The following is a 24,300-nucleotide window of genomic DNA, read 5'->3' on the forward strand; positions in this document are numbered from 1 at the left end:
AGAGTGATTTGGTATAGTATTTGTAAGTTAGCCTGTTAGAAACACACATTTTTGCAATTTTTTCCACTCATGTGGCTATATGTGGAGTTTTCTGTATAAGTTACTTTGCGTAAATGTCCCTGCAGCATTTGGAAAGCATTTGCTTTCTTGCAACCCCTCACGTTGCCTCCGAGTTCCCAAAACAATAATGCTTACACCAAACATTTCACGGATCAATGGCGGTTTGTTTTCCCCTCAAGCACCAGTTGATCCAATAATGAACCAAGACCATATATTAGAGTGACGTAAATAAAAACCCAGTGCTCTAGTGGACGAGGTGTGGTCAAAAGACTGGCTTCTGAGAATTTTGTGATGGTATTTCAAGTTAAGGATAGTCACGGCTCTATAAAAGGTCATTATTGGTGAAGGACAGACTTGTTTTTGGAACGTGAGGGTGCTTGTGGAAGGCTTGTGGTCTAGATGAAACACTGCAGGAGTAGCTTGGGCTCATCACGTTTTTGGTTTCAAAAGCAAGTGGACTCCACTCCAGCAACACCAGACAGCCATGCCCTTGCGACCAAGGGCTTCCTCGCAACCTGGAAGAGCAAACACCCTTCCAAGCCTTAAAAATGTCCCAGTTCTGCGCCCGAGAGCTTTGTCGTCCCACACGCAGTCGCCCTTAGAGGATGAGCTCTCTTGTCCGGTCTGCTGCGAGATCTTCACCGATCCTGTGGTCCTGAAGTGCAGCCACAGTTTCTGCCGCCTCTGCCTTCAGGCCTTCTGGAACAAGAAGGCGGCCAAGAGGGAATGTCCTGTGTGCAGGAGGAAGTGTTCTCTGACGGAGCCCACCGTGAGTCTGGCTCTGAAGAACGTGTGCGACGCCATCGCACAGGAGCTGAAAGGACAAGCGTCTGCGAGAGTGGGCTCATATTCAGCCAACGGGACGTCTAAACCAGAGGCTCTCTGTGCCACTCACGGAGAGGGACTGAAATTGTTCTGCCAATATGATGAAGAAGTTCTCTGCTGTGTTTGTCAAACGTCCAAGAAACATCAAGGCCACAGTGTGTGTCCTTTGGAGGAAGCAGCAAATGATCTCAAGGTGATGATGTATTATGTTTCTTCTTTTAAGAAATTATTTTCAAAGTAAGCTTATTTTTGTACCACAAATAAGCCAAAATACTAAGGCTAAATAATAATAAGGCTTTTGGTTGTTTTTATTTTGAAATTGATTTGACACACGTTAACCCTCAAAAATTCTTGTTACCATAATGCATCCAGACATTTTTATTGTATTTGTCATTATTCTCGATTCCTATTACTGTGATGCTAAAGATATTTTGTAAATTGTTTTAAATTGTAAATATTTAATATGCATAAACTAAAGGTAGAACAATAAGTGCTGCCAGAATGTATACATACAGTTTGATTACTATGTTAAATAATATATTATTATACATTATATTCAATAATTACGTGATTATTTTTTGCGTTTTAATGATATAATACAGATTACCTTGCCAAAACAAAAATGCATGAAGTTGGTTAATTACCATTACTAAATTACAATTGTGGAATCTGGTGGGTGTTCTTGAAAAAACTAATTTTCATGGTCATGGAAAACTTGAAAATATCTGGGAATTTAATAAACTGAGGCAAAGTCAATACAGTTTTCAAAAGCAATGACATTAATAGTAAATATGTGTTTTCCTAGAGTTAGAACTTGTTTTTTTAGCGTAATTTCTATATTGTTATTAATTTATTTTAAAATCTTGTGGGATTCTTGTTTTCGGTTTACAAACTGTCCTAGAGGGTTGTTTTTGGACATTGTTGGATTGAGATGTACTTTTTTTTTTGTCCAGGAGGAAATGCGGCAGATTGTCATCCCACTTAAGAAAAGCCTTCGACGCCTCTATGAGGCCAAACAGGAATGTGATGATATAACTGTCCACATCAAGGTATCAACAAAGAACAAGATCCACACTAACAAACATCATATGACACACTAACCATCAACAGATAACTGGGATAATCACTTAATTGCCTTCTTTATGTTGGATTCACATAGAACCAAAGACAACAGACAGAGAAACAAATTCACGAGGAGTTTGAAGAGCTTCGGCAATTTCTTCTGAAGGAGGAAGCTGCAAGGATTGCTGTGCTGGCAGAAGAAGAAGAGACCAAGAAACAGACGATGAAGAAAAAAACCGACATAATCGCTTGTGATATACTCACCTTTTCTCAGGCTGTCATGGCCATTGAAAACGAGATTGCTAATGCTGACAGCCTCTTTTTACAGGTAACCTGCTGTATTTGGATTGTTAACTAATCTTATCAAGTTTATACAAATGTTAGCGCAAGTAACTGATTTTACTTTTTTCACACAGAACTACAAGAATGTCAAAAAGAGGTAATGGTACATTGTACATTTGAAAGAATTTGATTGATCTATTTGCATAAAAGCCACAACTAACCTGAATGAATGTCCTTCCAGAGCTCAGATAACATTTAACGAACCAGAAAACGTCCCCAATTCTCTAATTGACGTTGCGGAGCACATCACCTCGCTGCAGTTCAGAGTGTGGGAAAAAATGCAGAGCCTGGTGGAATACAGTGAGTGTTCAGTTACTACAGCGTTGGATGAGTTTGTGTAAACATTTAGAATTTCAGAATAGGTTCCCTTTAAATTCAGGAGTTGGAATTTGAATAGAATGTCTGACAGGTAAAATTAGAAGCACAGGAAAGGGAAATTACTGAACTGCAGTTCAAAGACTTTCAGAGTATCACTAATGTGTTCTGTGTACGTTTTTATCTTATAAATCTGCATCATGTTGTTTGGCTCCAATTTGAAGACTTTGAGTAAAGTAGAGCTTTCTGGGAAATTGTTTTCAGCCAGCATGGCAAATACAATGATATAATGTAAAAATATTGTAAAATGATGATAAAATTATAAAATGAAAAAATATTTTAAAGTAATATATTTATATTCCAATATATTATTATATTTCCTTATTTATATCATTAAATATTTATATAGGTGTCATTCCAAAAACTTCTAATGTTTCTGGAAATAGCCCATATGTTGTATCAATACATGTTTGTGGCTAATTCATAAAGACAAATTAAATGTGGTATTTAATTATATTAAATGTATTATCTATTAAATTATATTTATCAATGACACTTACTTTCTTAAAGGGTTAGTTCACCCAAAAATGAAAATTAGGCTGTGTTTTACTCACCCCCCGAGGCATCCTAGGTGTATATGACTTTCTTCTTTCAGACGAATCCAGTCAGAGTTATATTAAAAATTGTCTTTGATCTTTCAAACTCTATCGTTGCAGTCAGCAGGTGTTGCATTGCTTCGGTCGAAAAGAAGTTAAATAAAAAGGGCCCATCCATAAAAAAAGTGTCTCACACGGCTCCGGGTTGTAAACAGAAGCAGTTCCGGGAGCATGACGTATGAGTTCAGCTTTGCGCATACGCCGGTGACTCTCCTGAAAACCAACGTTTGTTTACAGGATCAAAGGAAACAAAGTTTCCTTACTTTAGCAAAGGAAAACCAGTCTCCTCTTGGCTTATATGGAAATCCTCTGACATTCTTCTTTACAAATCCTCGTTTTGTACTTCTAATTCTTGACCGTTGTTTTGTTTTGATCTCTCCCCTGCACTTCCGCGTTCGTCGCTTCTGAGCGGCGCATGCGCAAAGCCGACCTCATACGTCATCCGGCCGGAACTGCTTCCGTTTACAACAGTGAGTGCAAGCTAGATTCAAGTGATTATTACGTTTTGAATATGGATATTTGTGTTACAAAAACGCATTGATTCGCTACAGGAGGCCTTTGTTCACCCCCCGGAGCCGTGTGAGACACTTTTTTTATGGATGGGCGCTTTTTATTTAACTTCTTTTGGACTGAAGCAATGCAACACCTGCTGACTGCAATGATAGTGTTACAGAACTGACAAGACGTGAGACGTGCGGATCCATCTGCAAGGCTTTATTGTGGAGAAGACAGAGACGTGGTCATGAAGCAGGCAGGGTCAAACAGAGGCAGACAGGTATATGTGAATTGACTAGACTCATGATCATAAACTGTGACTTGTTTTGCCCCATCATGATCAACTGTGACTTGACTAGACTCATGATCAGAAACTGTGATTTGATTTGCCCCATGATGATCAACTGTGACTTGACTAGACTCATAACCAGAAACCGTGACTTGATCTGCGAGCTTGAAAGATCAAAGACAATTTTTTATATAACTCCCAACTGGATTCGTCTGAAAGAAGAAAGTCATATACACCTAGGATGCCTCGGGGGTGAGTAAAATGCAGCCTAATTTTCATTTTTGGATGAACTAACCCTTTAAAGCTGTGTAATTACTGTTTAATGGGTGTAATTACCAACATGGAAAATGGAATTGCAAAAAATGATTGCTTTCAGACAGGTTTCCAAAACCTTTCCACCTTCTCCAATTGGTCAAACAACTGGATATTCCTGCCCCAAAACACTATTGGTTGAGCCAATGTTACTGTGTCAGGATGTTTAAAAGAATTCCCAAAAAACACTTTTAACACTGAAAAAATTACACACTTAAATTACATTTAAATTAAACAAATTTGACATTTTAACACTGGTGCATAAATATACATTTGTGCATAAATATACACAAAATGTTTTCTCCCCTTTCTCCACCACTTAGCTCCAATTGCGTTGGACTCCAACACCGCGTACCCCTGTTTGTCTCTTAGCAAGAACCTGACGAGTGTGTCCAACACAGGGACGATGAAAGAGCTGCCTGATAACCCCGAGCGCTTTGACCACTTTGTTTTTGTACTGGGCTCCAAGGGTTTCACCTCAGGATGTCATTCCTGGGAGGTGGACGTGGGCCAAAATAATGACTGGGTAATTGGTGTGGTTAAAGAATCAGTAGCCAGGAAAGGCAAAATCTCAGGCTGTGCCGAAGGAGGATTCTGGACCATCGCTCTCTCTGATGGGAAGTACACGGCCATGACCACCCCACATACACCGCTCAACCTGAAGGGCCACCTGGAAAGGGTTCGGGTGAAGATCGACTATAATAATGGAGAGGTCAGCTTCTTTGATTCAGTGGGTGTCACACCTATCTACACATTCAATGACCACTTTACTGAGACAATGTTTCCTTTTTTCTGTCCGGGGGCAAATATAAATGGGAACAATCCAGGGCCGCTGAAGATCTGCCCTGTGAGAGTGGCAGTATGGAACAGTGCCTCCTGGTGATGCCAGTTTTATTGACGTATTTCTGCTTCAGTTATACAGTACCAGTCAAAGATTTGGAAACGTTTACCTTTTATTCTACTAAATTACTATTTTTCCAGGTTTTAGAATTAAATCAAATCATAAAATAAGTCAAACTGAAGTATGACCAGATGTGGCCAATTTTCATAGAAAGTCACCACCATTCATCTGGATTCCAACTCTGCACACTTTGGGCATTCTCACTTAAGAGGTGCATTCTGGGATGCATGTTCACATGTATGCTGGAAATTAAAAAATAAATAAATATATATATTTTTAAATAAATAAATAGAACCATACAGTATATAGGTAAGCACATTTTAAATGTGTCTGTCATGGAATTTTCTTCTGCGTTAGCTGTCCAGTGATTACCTGTTGAGATTCACTCTTTAAAATAAAGGTTCTTTATTTGCATCTGTGGTTCCATGAAAAACCTTTCTATTCCACAAATGTTCTTTACAGAAGGGTCTTTAGATTTTCTAAAGAGGCCTTTGTTAAAGTTCTTATAAGAACTGTTCACTGAATGGACTTTTGAATGAATCATTGGTGAAGGAAAAATGGTTCTTCTATGGCATTGCTCTGTAAGCCCCCTTTTGGAACCTTTATATTTAAGAGTGTAGTATTAGGCCTTTACCTTTGAATGCTACAGCAAAAAAGACTTGGCTTTCTCACTAGCATTTATTCAACGGCCAAGAACTCTTTACAATTTCTTTTAGAGTCTCAGCAAAGATAACCATGCACACTCTTTATAGAGTAGTTATCAGCCGATGTTTTTTATGGTCTTAACACAAACTGACCGTGACTAATTTTTCAATTATTTCTCAAAACCTCGGTATCAAGCGGTCTACCCAATAACTGCTAGCCTCTTTTTCCCCACCAACAGTTATTTCTCTTTTAATCCAGTGGAAGTTTCTTAGCCACAAGACATGACTTGTCAATTTAAAGTACAAAAGTTTGTCATGCGTGTAAATTAATTTCAGGCATTTAAGCATAAGGCTTTAGATAAACAGATTTTAAAGTGCACAAGAAGCTCAGTCAAGTGTGTCCAGACCTTTGATTGGTAGTGCATGATGTTATGTTTTATGGACAGTTTGTTGTCTACCAAAGTAAATGTTTGGATAATTTACTAATATTTACATTTACCTCATTTAAATATGTCACTGATATGTGATGTCTAATGATCAGAAAAGCCCGTTGTATTTATTGCTCTTTTCACAATGCTAAGTTTAGTAGAAGTAGCAGCTTGGTAAACTCAGTAGATCTATGTAATAGTTTATACAATTTAAGGATATTGATCAAAATGTAAAAAGACTGATTACGTGTCTTTAAGTCCCATCCCATATTGCTTGCTAAGGTGCATTTAGTAATGTAGAAATGCTGTCAGAAAACACTTAACATTAAATACTAAATATGTGTTGTGATGGTGTTTTTTTAAATGATGAATGGCAAATTATACAGCACAAAAAGTATATGCGTTCAGATAAATGGCAGAATATTGAAGTATTGTTTAGGTTAGTTTGTTTTATTGTATTGAACACACAGAGAATGAAATTTAACATGTCATAAACATTAATGACTATGCTTATTTTGTTTATATTGGTTAAAATAGGTCATCTGGATCAGCCCTTTGATAAAGTTCCTCTTTTAAGAGTTTTTTTCTGGTTTACCAGGGCATTGTTTCTCCAGTGTAGTCTAAGAATGCACAGTTCTGCTTCTCAGTAAGGCTACCAATGACACATAGCATCCCCTCCACACTTTCTCTGGCATCAATAGGTGCCTGGTGGGCAAACAGGGAAGAACATGCATTTAAAATAGTGTAGCAATTATCAAAAAAGAGACCACCAGTGCAGGGCCGGAGTGGGAGTCATTTTCAGCCCTGGAGTTTCATGCCTTAGAGCGGCCCACTTTAGTTCACGACTGACTATAGCTATTACAATAATGTAATTAAAACTTCAGTATATAAGTCTGCAATAGCACACTGTTCTCTACAGACTTGTAATTCATTATATTTTTCTATATCTTTGTTTTTTTATTATTATTATTTACTGGCCTTTTCAGCGACACCTTTGCACTTTATTATAAATTTTTTAATCTATTATTTTTTGCTCGCATATCTCCAACTAAATATTTGTAGGCATACTGTACCATAATGTCTGCCTGCAGTTAAAAAGTTCTCAGAAATAATCACATTTGTTTTGCTTAACCTATATTCTAAAAATTATTTTGATGTCATACAAAAAAAGTCATCGGCCTGAGTAAATTGTGCCATTATAAAATCGTGACCGCACAAGTAGTGTAGTAATTTAGGAGGTGAAAATACTGTGACATTACATACATACAAATGGCAAGAAATTTGAAAGCATAACAACTGAACGTCTATGAAACGTCAATGCACTTAAATTTTTTTAACTAAAATGGCTATTATTGCAACCATATAGCCTATGAATGAATGAAAATGCATATTTTTCAATTAAAGAAAACTTGTGGGCTGAGTGTGGGCTGCTTCTGGTGCTTGGATTTCTACTTCAATAAAATGAGGTCCAAGTTTAAGAATGCGCTAGAAGCTTGGTCTTAAAGCCTTCTTCAATCGGCTACGTTCACAAATAAAACAATATTTTGCGCAAAATTAATGATTATCATTTGAGAATTTGTTATTTATATGGTCTGGTGGTCATATGGCGCATGCCTGCGAATATGGGACAAACTGTGTTATAACTTTCATACGGGACGCTTCTTTGATGCCTTAAATACGGGCATCCATATTTTAACCCCATAGCAGTGGCATGACAGTACCGGCCCTCACAGCCAAAAAACAGAACGGCCCACCGGGAATTTTCCCGGTGCTCCCGATTAGCTAATCCGGGCCTGCATCAGTGTGCTTTTGTGATTCAGGCCTCATGTTCTGTTTAGGTCCTGAGAGATTCCTTTATTACTGAATCTAGATTTACCTCATCTCCCCCCATGTCTGTCCTCACCCATCCTGGGTGAATGGAAATGCAGAGGATCTCATCTGCCTTCAAGTCCCTTGTGGTATATTTGGTCAACATGTTAAGACCAGACTGAAAGGAAAACAGATGCATGACAAAGTTTCAAATCAGTTAAAACGTTTTTTGTTAGAACTGTATACAAAGGTGATTTTGCACACAGCTCAATAGCACACTCGTTGTGATATTACATTCAATTTCAAATAGTTTACTTTTTGAAAAAATTACTTTTTTCTATTCAGGGACATTACACATTAAACTATTTGAAATCTAATCTGACCTTTTCATACTGAAACATTTCCAAATATATGATTTTAATTGAGTTTCAAACCACTTACAAATGAGGATTTTTCTGATGAAGCCCATCAGAACAGTCTTGGGATTCTTGCATACCTTGCTGATGCTGTATGGGAAAAGTGGGAATGGCTCTTTCATTACTGGCATGATGCTCATAGATGCTGAATCTGTGGATATGTTGATCACAGCTGCTTTATCACATGACATCCCTGGTCTGCCCTTGGCTTTAGCTGCTATACGCAAATATGGCAGGTACTCAAGACATTAACAACCAAGTGTTTCAGACACCACAAGAAATAAAGCCTCATTTTAGATTCAGCTTGTTCCCAAAAGTGATTGCATTACCCTAATGACAAATAAAGGTCCTATCACATTGGTGTTGAAGGTGTTTTGCATGTCCTCAACAGTGGTGGTCAGCATGGTTTTTTTGTGGCAACACTGCAGCATTATTCACAAGCAGGTTCAAGCCATTCTTCCCCAGCAGAGAACCAACTTTTTTGGCAGACTCTTTGATAATGCATGGATCAGCAACATCTAATAGTAGCAGGAAAAATGTGATGTTATTTCAAACCCCAAAAACTGTCTATTGCGATGTCAAATATAGTCCAAAAGACAAATGCACATTTACCAACTGTTATTGAACTGTCTTCAAAAGCTCCTGAATACTCACCTCAGAGTTTGGCCCATCTGGGTCACGACATGCAGCAAAAATGTTTGAGCAACGAGCCTCCAGGAGTTGCTTGACCATTTCTAAACCCAACCCTCGGTTGGCCCGTCACTAGAGCACTGCATGCCTTTTAACTCCACCATGTTTAAAGATGATCGGTTTGGTTCTGTAAACCAACCTGTCTCACTATTTGGCTTTTTATGTAGGAAGCTGAGTGGACTCCACGCCCCATATTGCACTGGTCTTTTTAGTGTTTGTAACCATGATGATCAAGATGACATTTCAAAGTGACTCAGCGTAAACTTATCAACGCTGATTGCTTTTAGTAATAAAACTGCTTGGATGCTTTCCAAAAGCTGTATTATTCCAAATCATAAATGCTATTAAGAGTAAAAGCAGAGGTTGAAGATCTAGTCTAGAAAACAACAGTCCTAAAGCAAAATCTGGAAGGGATGATGCAGAAATTGATGAGCTAATTAGTAGTGTGACTTTGAGCAAGATATTTATTTATAAGATATTTATTTTCCAAAACTTTTCCACCTGCTCCAATTGGTCAAACAACCAGATATTCCCATCCTAAAACACTATTGGTTAAGCCAATGTTGTTACTGTGTCAGGATGTTTAAAAATAGACCAAATAAAAAATAAAAAAGACCCCAAAAAGCACTTAACACTGAAAATTATATACATACTTGAATTACATTTAAATTAAACAAATTTTACATTTTAACACTGACACATAAATATTCATTTGTTATAAAGTCTTCCTGCTTTCTCCACTACTTAGCTCTAGTGACATTGGACTCCAACACAGCCTATTTGTCTCTTTGCAAGAACCTGACGAGTGTGTCCAACACGGGGATGATGAAAGAGCATTCTGATATGCATGTTCACATGTATGCTGGAAAATAACAGTCCAACTTGTCCATTTTCCATTTAAAATAAAAATGTATTTATTTACTTACTTAAATAGAACTATATGTAGGTAAGCACATTTCTTCTGCATCCGCTGTCCAGTAATTACCTGTTGAGACTCACTCTTTAAAATGAAGGTTCTTTATTTGCATCTGTGATTCCATGAAAAACCTTTAAAATCCACAGAACCTTTCCATTCCACAAAATGTTTTTTAGATTTTTCTAAAGAACCTTTTTTTTAAGTTCTTTTAAAAACTGTTCACTGCATGGTTCTTTGGGTTCTTCTATGGCATTGCTCCGAAAGCCCCTTTTGGAACCTTTATAATTAAGGGTGTATTATTCTCCAGTTTAGGCCTTTACCCTTGAATGCTACAGCAATAAATACTCTGCTCTCTCACTAGCATTTATTCAGTGCCCAGGAACTCTTTACCATTCCCTGGGGATACTCAGCAAAGATAAGCATGCACACTCTTAGTAATTGAGTAGTTGTATTTCATCTCAGTCAACACGCCACAGTATAGGTCAGCCTCGCTAAGGGTGAGCTGTCAGGAGACAGTATATCAAATTAACCATGCCGTTTTAGAGGTAGTTCCTAACAAACAGCCAAGGGGGGCCTCTTCACCTGTAAGTGTGAAAGCTGCCATGTCACAGAGAGTCTGTGATCGCAGTGTGGGAATCTTATTATTATAATTCAGACAAAGAGGCCTCTTGGTCTTTGGAGAAGAAAGCTTGAAAAATTGATTTAACTTTCCTTGTGTTACGATGCAAGAGGAGGACACCATTGGTTTACCCTCTGAGATTCCTGCAGGCAAAGAGCTACTTCAGTCTGAACAGGATCCTCAGGATGGAGGGGTCAGATGTAAACAAGCTCGTAAGTGCAAGCATGTAGAAAGGGACATCAGTCAGCTTCAGAAGCAAATGCAAGGTATGCAAGAGACCCTGAAAAGTTTGTTGCAGACTCAACAATGGGCTGCAGAACCTCCAGAGTTGAGGGTGCCATTGTCAAAACATCCATGCTGACACTCTGATGAGCTGTCTGTGGCAGCGTCTGGAGTGTTTGGAAAAGATGAAAATTCTGGGTCTTCAGAACCAGAAAAACAGTCAGAAACAAGGGATAGTGCTTAGGATGCCTCAGATACGATTCCATTAGACCCATCAGACAAAGCAGTGATTTCCAGAGCAGCTGAGTGTGCAAAACTGCCTTCCCAAGCTGCTTCAACATCAACCTCAGTGTTTGATAGAGGCCCTCAGTGTCATAAAACAGAGGGGTTGCCAATACTTCCCTATTTTGTAACGGATTTAGAGTCTTCATGGAAGGCCCTAGTTCTACTGCACTCCAGGATACAGCTGGGCAACCTGGCAGGGGCAACAGCTTATGGGCTTGCTACAGCCCATCAGATCAGACCCACATTTGCTATGTTGACAGGGGCTACGGCTAGGACTGAAAGAGATGCTACACGCCTTTGTAGGATAAGCATTGTAGGATAATCGACAGTTAGCTGCGGAAAGCCTATCATGCCTCTGCCTTGTTGGCAAGACTTGCATGCACAAACTCTCTCCTCTTGGTTTATTTAGAAGGTCTGCTGCAGGAATTGTCCACCACTTTGACAAATTAAGAAAACACCCTAGAGACATTGCGAGCGGTTGAGATGCTGATCTGAGGAACAAGTGTGGATGCCCAAGCCCTGGCACAATCCATGGCCAATATAGCCAGGTACGGCTATCTCAAGCTAATCTGTTGGATCAAGACTGCATGGCAGTCATTGCAGCACCATTAGTGCCTGGGGAGATCGTTGGACCCCCTGCAAAAGCGGCCTTGGAGCAGTATCGTAGGACAAAGGAACTGACTCGATCAATGGTTTGAGCACCAGCTACTCATGGGCTACAGACAACAGCTGGGAGCAGTAATTGGGCTCGGGCAGAATCAAGCCAGTCCTTCGTAGGTCAGTGTGGGTCTGCTGCCTAAGGGGCACCCATAAGACCAAGACAAGGAGTCCAGCAGTCCTTTCGTAGGATATGACAAGCAGAGACTTCCAGCACACAAGCACCAGGTGGAAGAAACCGTCATTGACGGTTATCAACCTCTGGCCCCATGTTTTTCCAGTCAACATCTCTTCCACTGGTGCCAATGCACTCAATGTGCATGTGTGCTGAGCACCTTGAAATTTGGATACAGGCTCCAATTCAAATCCAAGCCACCCCAATTTCAAGGGATTGTTCCTACTGTTTTGAGAGAAGAGACACAGTGCAGGTCTCTGACAGATGAGGTCTCAGTTCTTTTAGGAAATGGAGCAATAACACCTGCCCTCAGGATCAATAGGGCAGGGATTTTATTCAATTTATTTCCTGATTCCAAAGAAGATTCTGAATCCTAGGAAGTTCAATCATCATTTAAAGTGACTGCCCTTCTGTATTGCCCTTCTGCAATGCTTATGAGTACAATGTTCTCCCCGCACCTTCACCAAATGTATGGATGCATTTGCTCATTCCCCTTCGTCACAAGGGCATATATATATATATATATACACACACACACAGTGCTGCTTGAAAGTTTGTGAACCCTTTACAATTTTCTATATTTCTGCATAAATATGACCCAAAACATCAACAGATTTTCACAAAAGTCCTGAAAGTAGACATAGAGAACCCAATCAAACAAATGAGACAAAAATATTTTCTGTCATTTATTTATTGAGAAAAATTACCCAGTGTTACATTTCTGTGCGGTGCAAAAGTATGTGAATCTCTATGATTAGCTGTTAATTTGAGGGTGAAATTAGAGTCAATCTTTTCTCCATCTGGATGACTATTAGCTGTCATTGCCTGCCCTGTTTTATTTAGAGAACAGGGATCTATGAAAGGCTGATCATGTTTGCAGTAGTGAATCATGGCACAAACAAAGGAGATCTCTTGAGGACCTCAGAAAAAGAGTTGTTGTTGCTCATCAGGCTGGAAATAGGTTACAAAACCATCTCCAAAGAGTTTGGACTCCACAAATCCACAGTCAGACAGATTGGGTAGAAATGGAGGAAATTCAAGACCACAGTTACCCTCCCCAGAAGTGGTCGACCAACAAAGATCACTCCAAAAGCAAGACTTGTAATAGTCTGCGAGGTTGCAAAGGAACCCAGGGTAACTTCTAAGCAACTAAAGGCCTTTCTCACATTGGATAATGATAATGTTCATGAGTCCACCATCAGGAGAACACTGAGCAACCATGGTGTGCATGGCAGAGTTGCAAGGAGAAAGCCACTGATCTCCAAATAGAAAATCAACTGACGAGCTGCGCAAAACCATGTTCATATTCACGCAATTTTGTGCGCAGCTTGTCAGTGAACAACGGCTCTGTGTAGTTAATGCTGCTCAATGTGAAAGCCCGCAGGTGATGTAGATTTACAGTGCCTATCTGGCACTGTCTGGTGAGGCAATCCATTGCAGGGAAAACGGGATGCCTCATGGATAGGAACACACATCCTCCTGACTACCAGCAGTTAAAATTTGTCCTCTCTAGAGGACATTTGTAAACCTAAATATCTCCCACCTCCTGCATACTACTGAATTAACTCCTTTTGTACTCTAAAGGACATTTAGGAGTTTTAAATGACACCCAATTTATAGGGGTGGGGTTTTGGGAACTTCCTCTTCAAAGAAAATGGTGTCCATCACCACAAGGGCTTTTTACGGAAAGAAAAAAGGTAAGTGCTTAATCCTTTTTATTGAACAAATTTAGTCTTGAAATGCTGTTGTTATATTTTTATGAACCTCTGAAGAACACTTTAATTAATTTTCTAGCATAATGTAACAATGTTTTACCATGATAAGAGAGTGTTAAAAAAATTTCCTCTCTAGTGGACATTTGTAGATATTACCTCTATTTTGTTATCCATTTTTTTCAAATGAGCAGGAAGGGATTCACTGTCAGAAGCAGAGAGAATTTTACTGCGAATTGTTGAGGAAAACTGAGATATTGAGTTGTCTGATCAGAATGATGAAGATGCAGTGTTTGAGGAAGAGGCAGAGAACTCAGATAGCTCAGAGGATGATGTTCAGACAGGGCAAGCCGAGGATGAAATTCAGATAGGGCAAGCATAGACAGAGGAGACAGAGCGAACAGAGCCGTCCACGTCCAGTCGCCATCCACTCTGGGGCAGGACTACAATTTACACCTTGTCTTTGTATTCTAAATATATTACTATTAACATTTACATCTATATGTTATTACATACAATATTTATGTCTTAACAGTTATTTATTCTGATAACTCATTGTAAAGAGTGTTTGTATAACGGAAGCTTTTTTTCAAATGATAGTGAGAGACTAATTTTCTTTTTTATTTGATCTTTTTCTTAAGATTCAACCCCCAACTCGATAATCCTCCCATTACTCAGAGTAATGATGCCAAAACATGTCAAAACTGGATGCAAATGAATTATTTTGAACAGTACATTGATGACTCTGTGTTCAAAGAAATGGCTATGTGCACAAACCAGCGCAAAGTCCTTGTGTCTGGAGCAGCACTAAACACCACTCCTGAAGAGTTGAAGACATTCTTTGGGAGTTCTGTCTACATGGCCTGTCTAGGTTATCCAAACATTCAGATGTATTGAGCCTCGAACAGCAGAGTTCAAATAGTGTCAGAATCCATGACCAGAAATCAGTTCTACAAACTAAGAAATTCCATCAAGATCATCAATGACCTTGATGTTTCAGATGAGGACAAAAGAAGAGACCTCTTGTGGAAAGTCAGTCCCCTTCTGAACAAAGTGAAGCAAGGATGTCTAAGTCAGCCTAGAACTCAAAAACTGTCCATTGATGATCAGATGATTCCATTTACTGTTCGCTGCCCAGTTCGCCAGTATGTACCGGGCAAACCATACCCAACTGGATTGAAGGTGTTTGTCTTGGCTACACCAAGCGGTATGGTTTTGGATTTTGTGGTCTACCAATGCAAGACCACCTTCAGAGTCACGGGGCATTCGAGAACAAGCTGTCCTTCATTTGGCCGAGTCCGTTCCCAGAGGAACACACCTCTTCTTTGACCAGTTCTTTACAACTGTTGACCTTCTGGATACCCTGATGGAGAAAGGGCTGGCAGGAACTGGAACTCTCATAAAGAACCGAATTCCAAAGGAGTGCAACGTTATAGGGGATCATACCATCAAAAAGAAAGGAAGAGGGGCATCTGAAATGGTGGTCAGATGAAGTCCTCCTGAACTCGCTGTCATTAAGTGGTTTGACAACAAGCCAGTGGTCATGGCATCCTCTGCCTACGGCATTGAGCCTCAGGACACACGCAGCAGATGGTCTAAAAAAGACAAATGTTATGTCCAGGTGTCAAGACCAGTGGCAATTGCTGAGTACAACAGCAACATGGGTGGCGCGTGGACATGGCCGACCGGATGCTAAGTTTCTACAGGATGGCCAGTCGCACTCGGAAATGGACAGTGCGTGTAATTTTCCATTTTTCCATTTTCCAAAACTAAAATATGGTCACCCTATAGTAACCCTTTTTTAGTATTTAGTAAATAAAAGGGAAAACTAATAAAATGTTCAGGTGGCATGAATATTTATCTCCCTCCCAACCTTATCTGGTACACAGTTGACCCATACTGTGGCGTGTTGACTGAGATGAAATAGAACAAGGGGTTACGTAGCTAACCAAGTTATGTGAATGAAGTCAACACACTACACGGCATGGTCACTCAGGGAGCACATGTTGTTAGTCTGTAAAACAGAAAGAGCTGGGTAGTTTGCACCTGTATTTAAAGACGGAGATTGAAAGTGGGGCATGGTTATTTGATATACCATCTCCTGACAGCTCACCTTTAGAGAGGCTGACCCATACTGTGGCGTGTTGACTTCATTCACAGAACTAGGTTACCTACATAACCCCTCATTTTCAGCCAATGTTGTCCACCCAATAACTGCTAGTCTCCTATCCCCCCCCCCCCCCAACAGTTATTTATCTTTTAATTAATTTTAGTTAAAGTTTAATGTACAACAGTCTATCATGCCTGCTCAATTAATTTCAGGCATTTAAGCATGATACTTTAGATAAACAGATTTTAAAGCTCACAAGAAGCTCAGTCAAGTGTGTCCAGACCTTTGATTGGTAGTGCATGATGTTATGTTTTATGGACAGTTTGTTGTCTACCAAAGTATATGTTTGGATAATTTACTAATAATTTCATTTACCTCACATATAAATGTCACTGATATGTTGTCAAATCAGAATTGCTCTTTTCCAAGTAGTCAACATTTGAAGTGGATCAAAACCTTTCATCAAAGTTGTCCTAAAACCAAAATGCATTCTTGTCTTCTGACAACTTTGATGAACTTTTTTGATCCACTTCAAATGTTGACTACTGTAGCAGTAGCTTGGTAAACTCAGTAGATCTATGTAATAGTTTATCAAATTTAAGGATATTGATTAAAATGAAAAAGAATGATTAAGTGTCTTTAAAGACATGTTTTTTTTAAAATGGTGAATGGCAAATTAAACAGCCCAAAAAGCTTATGCCTTCAGATATATGACACAGTATTGCAGTATTGTTTGTTTCGTTAGTTTTATTGTACTGAACACTCAGAGAATGAAGTTAAACATGTCAAACATTAATGACTGTTCTTATCACTTTATTTACACTGAACAAAATTATAAACGCAACACTTTTGTTTTCGCCCCCATTTGTCATGAGCTGAACTCAAAGATCTATTTCTCTCAAATATTGTTCACAAATCTGTCTAATTCTGTTTTAGTGAGCACTTCTCCTTTGCCGAGATAATCCATCCACCTTACAGGTGTGGCATATCAAGATGCTGATTAGACAGCATGATTATTGCACAGATGTGCCTTAGCCTGGCCACAATAAAATGCTAAAATAGGTCATCTGGATCAGCCCTTTGATGAACTTGATTTTTTTCTGGTTTACCAGGGCATTGTTTTTCCAGTGTAGTCTAAGAATGCACCGTTCTGCTTCTCAGTAAGGCTGCCAATGACACACAGCATCCCCTCCACACTTTCTCTGACATCAATGGACGCCTGGTGGACAAACAAGTAATAACATGCATTTAAAATAGTGTAACATCAAAAAGAGACCATCAGTGTGCTTTTGTGATTCAGACCTCATGTTCTGTTCTGTCCTGAGAGATTCCTATATTACTGACTCTAGATTTACCTAATCTCCCCCCATGTCTGTCCTCCCCCATCCTGGGTGAATAGAAATGCAGAGGATCTCATCTGCCTTTAAAGGGTTAGTTCAGAAAGCCTTTGTTCACCCCCCGGAGCCATGTGAGACACTTTTTATGTTATTTTGGACTGAAGCAATGCAACACCCGCTGAGTGGCAATAAAAGCTTGAAAGATCAAAGACAATTTTTAATATAGCTCCGACTGGATTCGTCTGAAAGAAGAAAGTCATATACACCTAGGATGCCTTGGGGGTGAGTAAAACGCAGCCTAATTTTCATTTTTGGGTGAACTAACCCTTTAAGTCCCTTGCGGTATATATGGTCAACATGTTAAGACGAGCCTGAAAGGAAAACGGATGCATGACAAAGTTTCAAATCAGTTAAGATGGTTCTTGTTCACACTATGTAGCAGTCAGGTGATTTTGCACACAGCTCATTAGCACACTCGTTACATTCAATTTCAAATATTAAATTTTTTCCATTCAGGGACATTGAGATCCAGTCCGACCTTTTCATACAGAAACATTTCCAAATATCTGATTTTAACTGAGCTTCAAACCACATACAAATGAGAATTTCTGACGCCTATCAGAGTCTTAGGATTCTTGCATACCTTGTTGATGCTGTATGGGAAAGGTGGGAATGGCTCTTTCATTACTGGCACAATGCTCATAGAAGCTGAATCTGTGGATATGTTAATCACAGCTGCTATATTACATGACATCCCTGGTCTACCCTTGGCTTTAGCTGCTGTACGCAGGTACGGCAGGTACTCCTGATTAAAGACATTAACAGCATCTAGAGTTTCAGACGCTGCAAGAAATAAAGCCTTGTTTAAGATTAGGCTTGCTCCCAAAAGTGGTTCCATTGTCCTAATGACAAATAAAGGTCCTATCACGTTGGTGTTGAAGGTGTTTTGCATGTCCTCAACAGTGGCTGTCATCATGTTTTTTTTGTGTGGTAACATAGCAGCATTATTCACAAGCAGGTTCAAGCCATTCTTCCCCAGTAGAGAACCCACTTTTTTGGCAGACTCTTTGATACTCCATTGATCAACTACATCTAATAGTAGCAGGAAAAAGCTATATGTTATTTCAAAAATTAAGAACTGTTGTAATGTAAAATGTAGTCCAAAACAAAAGACAAATGCACATATACCAAGTTGCACAAGGGTGACAACACTTGGATGCTTTTTGGCCAGTTCTCTCAGTGCCTGAATCAGAAAGAGAATGTGAGTGATAAAAAACTGATTTCTTGAGCTGTGTATGAACCTAAGCTCCTGAATACTCACCTCAGAGTCTGGCCCATCTTGGTCATGACAAATGTTTGAGCAATGGACCTCCAGGAGTTGCTTGGCCATTTCTAAACCCAAGCCTCGGTTGGCCCCTCATTAGAGCACTGCATGTCTTTAACGCCGCCATGTTCAAAGATGATCGGTTTGGTTCTGTAAACCAACCTGCCTCTCTATATGGTGCTTTAAATATGATAAAGAGTGGACTCCACGCCCCATGTTGCACAGGTCTTTTTAGTGTTTGTAACCACGAGTTGAGAGTTGACTCTTGCGTGAATTTATCAGCACTGTTTGCTTTGAGTAATAAAACTGCTCGGATGCCTTCCAAAAGCCAGTGGCGCCCCCAGAAAATATTAACAGGGATGGCCAGAGGAAAACCTTGGGGTGGCACACCAAAAAAAAATAAAGAATTACATTTGTTTCTGGTTAATGTAACAATATTATTTTAATTAGCAATTAATTATTCTTTAAATAGTGCAGTTATTTGCCTTTAAAATAATTATACATCAGCAAATATGTGCAAACCAACTAAAAGGACAATATTTAAAAACACAAGCCATTCTTTAAAAAAAAAGAGATTCTTGTCCATTTTCTCTTCATCCTCTGCAAATTGACGTAGCATGTGTGTGAGAGATAAATTTACTAACGTTACTGCTATACTAGGTAAATAAATACTGATTTATACAAGTTGAACTTGGAAGGCAGAGGGTGAACCAACTGCAGGGTAAAGCTAAAATCTATTAAACTGGCACACCATAAACCTGTCTTTTTCATCAAGTAGATCAGTATCATGGGTGTCATGGCATAAAATATTTTTACGTACGACTAAATTTGTATTTAACGTGATCACGATTTAATGAAAACATTGTAATTTACTGATTACAGTGCTTTTATTTCCACGGGTGTTCAAACAGCTAATACAGAAAGCGAGCAAAGAACACTATCAAATAACATTATCAGTGACTTAAGCGCAAGTTTAAACACTCTCAAAACAACTCCCGCTAGAATTAATGAAGCGGTCTACACTGTGAAATTAATCTCTTACTTACATCGTACATACATCAGCCCGTTATGGCAAACCATTTTAGCTTAAAATATTCCAAGCTTTACTCGTCATAATTTCATTTTTACTAGTAACAATTCAATTAGAGAGCTCTACAATTAAATTCTTACTAGTAACAATTCAATAAGAGAGCTCTACAATTAAATTCTTACTAGTAACAATTCAATAAGAGAGCGCTAAATCTATTTTAACTAGTTATAATTACAATTAGAGAGCTCTCTAATTTAAATCGAGAGCTCTGCAATTGCATTATTACTAGTAAGAACTGAATTAGAGAGCTCTCTAATTCAGTTCTTACTAGTAACAATTATGATTATAGAGCTCTCTAATTCAATTCTTACAAGTAAGAATTGAATTAGAGAACTCAATAATTAAATTAGCGATCTCTGCAATTACATTCTTGTAAGAATTCAATTAGAGAGCTCAACAATTAAATTCTTACTAGTAAGAATTCCAATTAGAGAGCTCTTTAATGCAGTTCTTAGTAACAATTGAATTAGAGAGCTCTCAAATGCAGTTACAACGAGTAACGCTTGAAATATTTTAAGCTAAAACAGCTTGCCATAGCTCGTTGTTTATGTTGAGAGAGTCCTAGAGAGAGGGCGCACACGGAAAAATCTCCGGCATTTCAGCGGTGATCTCTGATTGGCCATTGCAGTCATAAACTCAATAGAATCATGTGTGATTGGTTATAATGTGCAACACTGTAAACCGATTAGTTTATTCCTTTTTTTTAGACGATGCAGACATTACATGCTTTTTACCAGTTTAGTGCATCTTGAACTTGTAAGAACTGGCAGGTTTGAATGTTGTACTAGGGCAGGGGTTTTCAACCTGTGGAGCACCAGCAACTGCCAAGGGGGGCGCGAGCATCAGTTAATTCAGAGACGTTCCCTTGAGACTTTATGAATATGAGTTAACAAATCTTTAGCTATCCACTAGGGGGCAATCTGACTTCCACTGCTAATCGACAGTTAGAGCAGAGTTGGCTCGAGTATCAGTGTTGCCAAGTCCGCAGTTTTACCGCTTGCCGCTTTTTGTAGTTTTGAGTAGCAATTAGGCGGGTTTTGTTGTGAAAACCTGGCAACCCTGGTCACGTTTATTGACAGTGCAAGATGATTTACGATTAGCCGTGTCAGAAATCCAACCACGGATTGGCATGTTATCTCAGAAACAGGCTCAGCCATCACATTGAATCAGGTAAACTGGTTATATGTTTCAGTATAATTACGCACGCTATACCAGGGGCGGTTCTAAACCCTTTTTAGGTGGGTTTCAGCCCCCCTATCTGTCACCTTAGCCCCCCAAAACTATCTTAACGATCAGGTGTCCTCGAGAAAGTTTTTCATTCTCACGTGTTTTAAGTCGTGCCAGTTTAAACATTAAAGTAATTTTAAGCCATTTAAGCCCAAGACATCTCAATGCGGTACTCACGCACTGTAGCGTTTCTATGCGCACCGCTCACACACCTGAAGTGCACAAACAGATAGCCTTCTCAGACCGCAGGTGAATACCAGTGGCTGTCTTGACAAGTATCCTTGTAAGCACAGTCGGTTGTTTTAAGTGAATAAACAGTAAAGAAAATATCAAATCTACATCAACATAACGGATCCGTGCATTTCTTATGTAAATAATGTTAATCAGAAAGAGCAAAAGAAAAATTGTTCGCTGCTTTAATAGCTTTAATGGATATTTGCTTTTATGTGAATGTTAATAAAGTAATTCGGTGTGACTACAGTAATACGGGGGGGGGGTTGTTGGATGTTGGGGGGGCGCGAGTGAAATTAGACCAATTTAGGGGGGCGCATGTCCTAAAAGGTTGAAAACCCCTGTACTAGGGGTGGCCAGACCACCCCTTGGTGCGCCCCTGCCAAAAGCTGTGATGTATTTGTTAATAAATAACAATTTGGTCCCTCGATATCTCTTTGCCACCGTGAAATCTTCTCAGTCTCTCCAAGTGTAAATAAATACGGCCGGGAAGTAAGAAAACACACATTCATATGTATTCTCAAATACTTCAATTTATTCACAGAAATACAGATCTTATATAGGCATGTCGAGGGGAGTTTTCACCCTCTTAACCAATGAGGATAGGGGGACATACCCATACAGGTTCAAAGCAGGAACCAAGCCTGCAACACTAATAAAAGAAATGCATTCCCAATCTTGCGGTGGTGGGGCTTTAACAATTACCCGAGGACCAACCTGTGGGGCATTTTTGTACAGACATAGCAAGACCCCTTTTTCCTTTCGGCCTTTGCCGTATAATTAGCAAATCTCCACCACATATTCGTGGCATAGGCATGGGGTGTATCATCATGCCCAAGCCACGTTTCATTACCTGTACTTATAAAAGTATGCGTACAAGTAAACAAACTTATCAGAATGACCAGGTATATCATTTGTCTCATACCCATGGTCACACAACTATCAGGAATTATGATTTTAGACTCTTGCTTCTCCTTCCGCCCCTCGACTCCTCTCTCAGCTCCTCGAACTCGATCCAGCTCCAGATACGATCACAGTGTTTGCAGCATGCGACAAATCTTGCTTAGCTGAAGACAATTTCACTAGAAAAGCAAGTAAGAAGGAAGTAAGAAAACACACATTCAAATGTATTCTCAAATACTTAAATTTATTCACACAAATACAGATCTTATATAGGCATGTCGAGGGGAGTTTTCACCCTCTTAACCAATGAGGATAGGGGGACATACCCATACAGGATGTTTTTCCCAAGAACATGTGTTTTGTATAAAATTGCCACATATACAGAAAAACATATCCATATAAGGAATAGACTTCCTGGCGACAGAGGCTGAACCCCCCTTATAAATCAGCACAAACTCCTTTACCTTGAATATTGAGTAAGAGCCATTCAAACACCATACAAGAGAGAGAGAGAACAGATAGAGGAGGGGTGATTCAGAGAAGGAGAGAGAAAGAGTGAGAAAGGAGGGGTAAGGCATTCTCAAAACAGAGAGTGTTTTCTAACAGTATTATTCCAAATCACAAATGCAATCAGGAGTAAAAGTAGAGGTTAAAGATCTGGGCTAGAAAACAACAATCCTAAAGCAAAATCTGGAAGGTATGACCCAGAAACCGATAAGCTTATTAGTAGCTCCATTATCACCACTTTGACCTTGAGCAAGGTATTATTTGTCCATAGGTTGTTCAAAAGGAACATCCCCTGAAGTAATTTAACCTTTCCAGCTGTTAAAAATCTGTTAAATAAACTGCAATGAATAAACCAAACAAAGAATTTGCTGATAAATATCAGAGCCTTGGGGATCTGGGTACCTTCACAATACTGTACTGCATCCGCACTCTAAAAAATGCTGGGTTAAATACAACCCAGTGCTGGGTAAAATAGGGACAAACCCAGCAATTGGGTTGTTTTGACCAAGCGGTTGGGTTACTACCCAGAAGGTTGGGTTAAACATTTAACCCAACCGCTGGGTCAAAACAGCCCAATTGCTTCGTTTGTCCCTATTTTACCCAGCATTTTTTAGAGTGTGCGTTGAAGAAAAATCTCTTCACTCAGTGGCCATCTTGGTACCTGGGGATTTATTTCTATACATGTAATAGGCAGACAAGTAATGGAGAGAGGTCAAAATATCCAAAAACTGTGTTCCTAAAACACACAAATTGCAAATGCAAATTCTCTACTCAATTGCCTCCACCTGCAGACAATCAGACAACTCAAAGGACTGTTTATAGGGACAAATTTACCACACATTCATTCACTCATATCATGGTGTTGCAGCCTGGAATTAAACCACTGGTTTTGTCTGGCCAGAGGAGAACGATGGAGTTTTGGTTCCTATGACACACTATTTTCCTGTTTAATACTGTAACGCTGCTTTGACACAATCTGTATTGTAAAAAGCGCTATATAAATAATCGTGACTTGACAATAACATTTCCCTGAATGTCAGCAAAACAAGATGATTGTGGATTACAGGGAGACACAGAGAGGCAAACTCACTCCTATTTGTATCAATAGAGTGGAGGTTCAAAGAGTCAAAAGCTACAAGCTCCTTGGTGACCACATCTTGGTGATTTCTTCTTTTCCTACCATACAGACCCAGTAGTCAGAGTAGCCTGTCAACATCTCTACTTCCAGTAGAGACTGAAAAAAATTGACATTGACTCAAACACACTGATTAACTTTTACTGCTGCACCACAGGGGACATCCTTATGAAAAAAAAACAAATGTAGTGAAAATGTTTAAATGCACTAAGAACAACACATGCACATTTAGCAAGATGTATGATAGTGATAACACTTGGATGCTTTCTCATCAGTTCTCTTAATAATATGCATAATTTAAACAATTCACATTTTGGTTTATCCTGGTGTTCTCTATTTGTATTAGTTATTTATAACTCACCTCAGACTTTGATCTATCTGGGTTATGCAAAAAAATATCACCTTTTTGACAAGAATCCTCCAAGAGCTGCTTAACAGTTTCTAAGCCCATGCCCTGGTTGGGTCCGGTGATCAAGATATTGCATGCTTTCACTGCTTCCATCATCTAAGTTCATCATTCTGGGTCATCCAACCTGCTCCTTAGAAGTGCTTTTTATATGAACCCAAGTGAACACCACGCACATTTTGCACTAGCGTATTGTTCTG

At 39.3% G+C, this 24,300-nt stretch overlaps 2 protein-coding genes and 1 pseudogene across 2 annotated transcripts; 1 reads left to right on the forward strand and 2 right to left on the reverse strand.

Moving 5' to 3' along the window:
* Positions 1 to 539: 539 nt before the first annotated feature.
* Positions 540 to 5,437, forward strand: LOC107602713 (E3 ubiquitin-protein ligase TRIM39-like). The gene is made up of 6 exons (XM_016295282.1): positions 540 to 1,078; positions 1,839 to 1,934; positions 2,045 to 2,275; positions 2,364 to 2,386; positions 2,471 to 2,589; positions 4,680 to 5,437. The coding sequence occupies exons 1-6, from the start codon at positions 545 to 547 to the stop codon at positions 5,237 to 5,239; spliced, it is 1,563 nt and encodes a 520-aa protein (XP_016150768.1). The 5' UTR covers positions 540 to 544; the 3' UTR covers positions 5,240 to 5,437.
* A 1,277-nt stretch (positions 5,438 to 6,714) lies between these two features.
* LOC107602686 (C-factor-like) lies at positions 6,715 to 9,437 on the reverse strand (annotated as a pseudogene).
* A 7,785-nt stretch (positions 9,438 to 17,222) lies between these two features.
* Positions 17,223 to 24,196, reverse strand: LOC107602723 (C-factor-like). The gene is made up of 6 exons (XM_016295295.1): positions 24,056 to 24,196; positions 18,466 to 18,520; positions 18,183 to 18,369; positions 17,921 to 18,086; positions 17,603 to 17,648; positions 17,223 to 17,357 (listed from the first exon to the last, which is right to left on the reverse strand). The coding sequence occupies exons 1-6, from the start codon at positions 24,194 to 24,196 to the stop codon at positions 17,296 to 17,298; spliced, it is 657 nt and encodes a 218-aa protein (XP_016150781.1). The 3' UTR covers positions 17,223 to 17,295.
* Positions 24,197 to 24,300: the final 104 nt, after the last annotated feature.

This window comes from Sinocyclocheilus grahami, unplaced genomic scaffold (genome assembly GCF_001515645.1).
Source record: "Sinocyclocheilus grahami isolate Dianchi unplaced genomic scaffold, SAMN03320097.WGS_v1.1 scaffold333.1, whole genome shotgun sequence".
NCBI classification, from domain to species: Eukaryota; Metazoa; Chordata; class Actinopteri; order Cypriniformes; family Cyprinidae; genus Sinocyclocheilus; species Sinocyclocheilus grahami.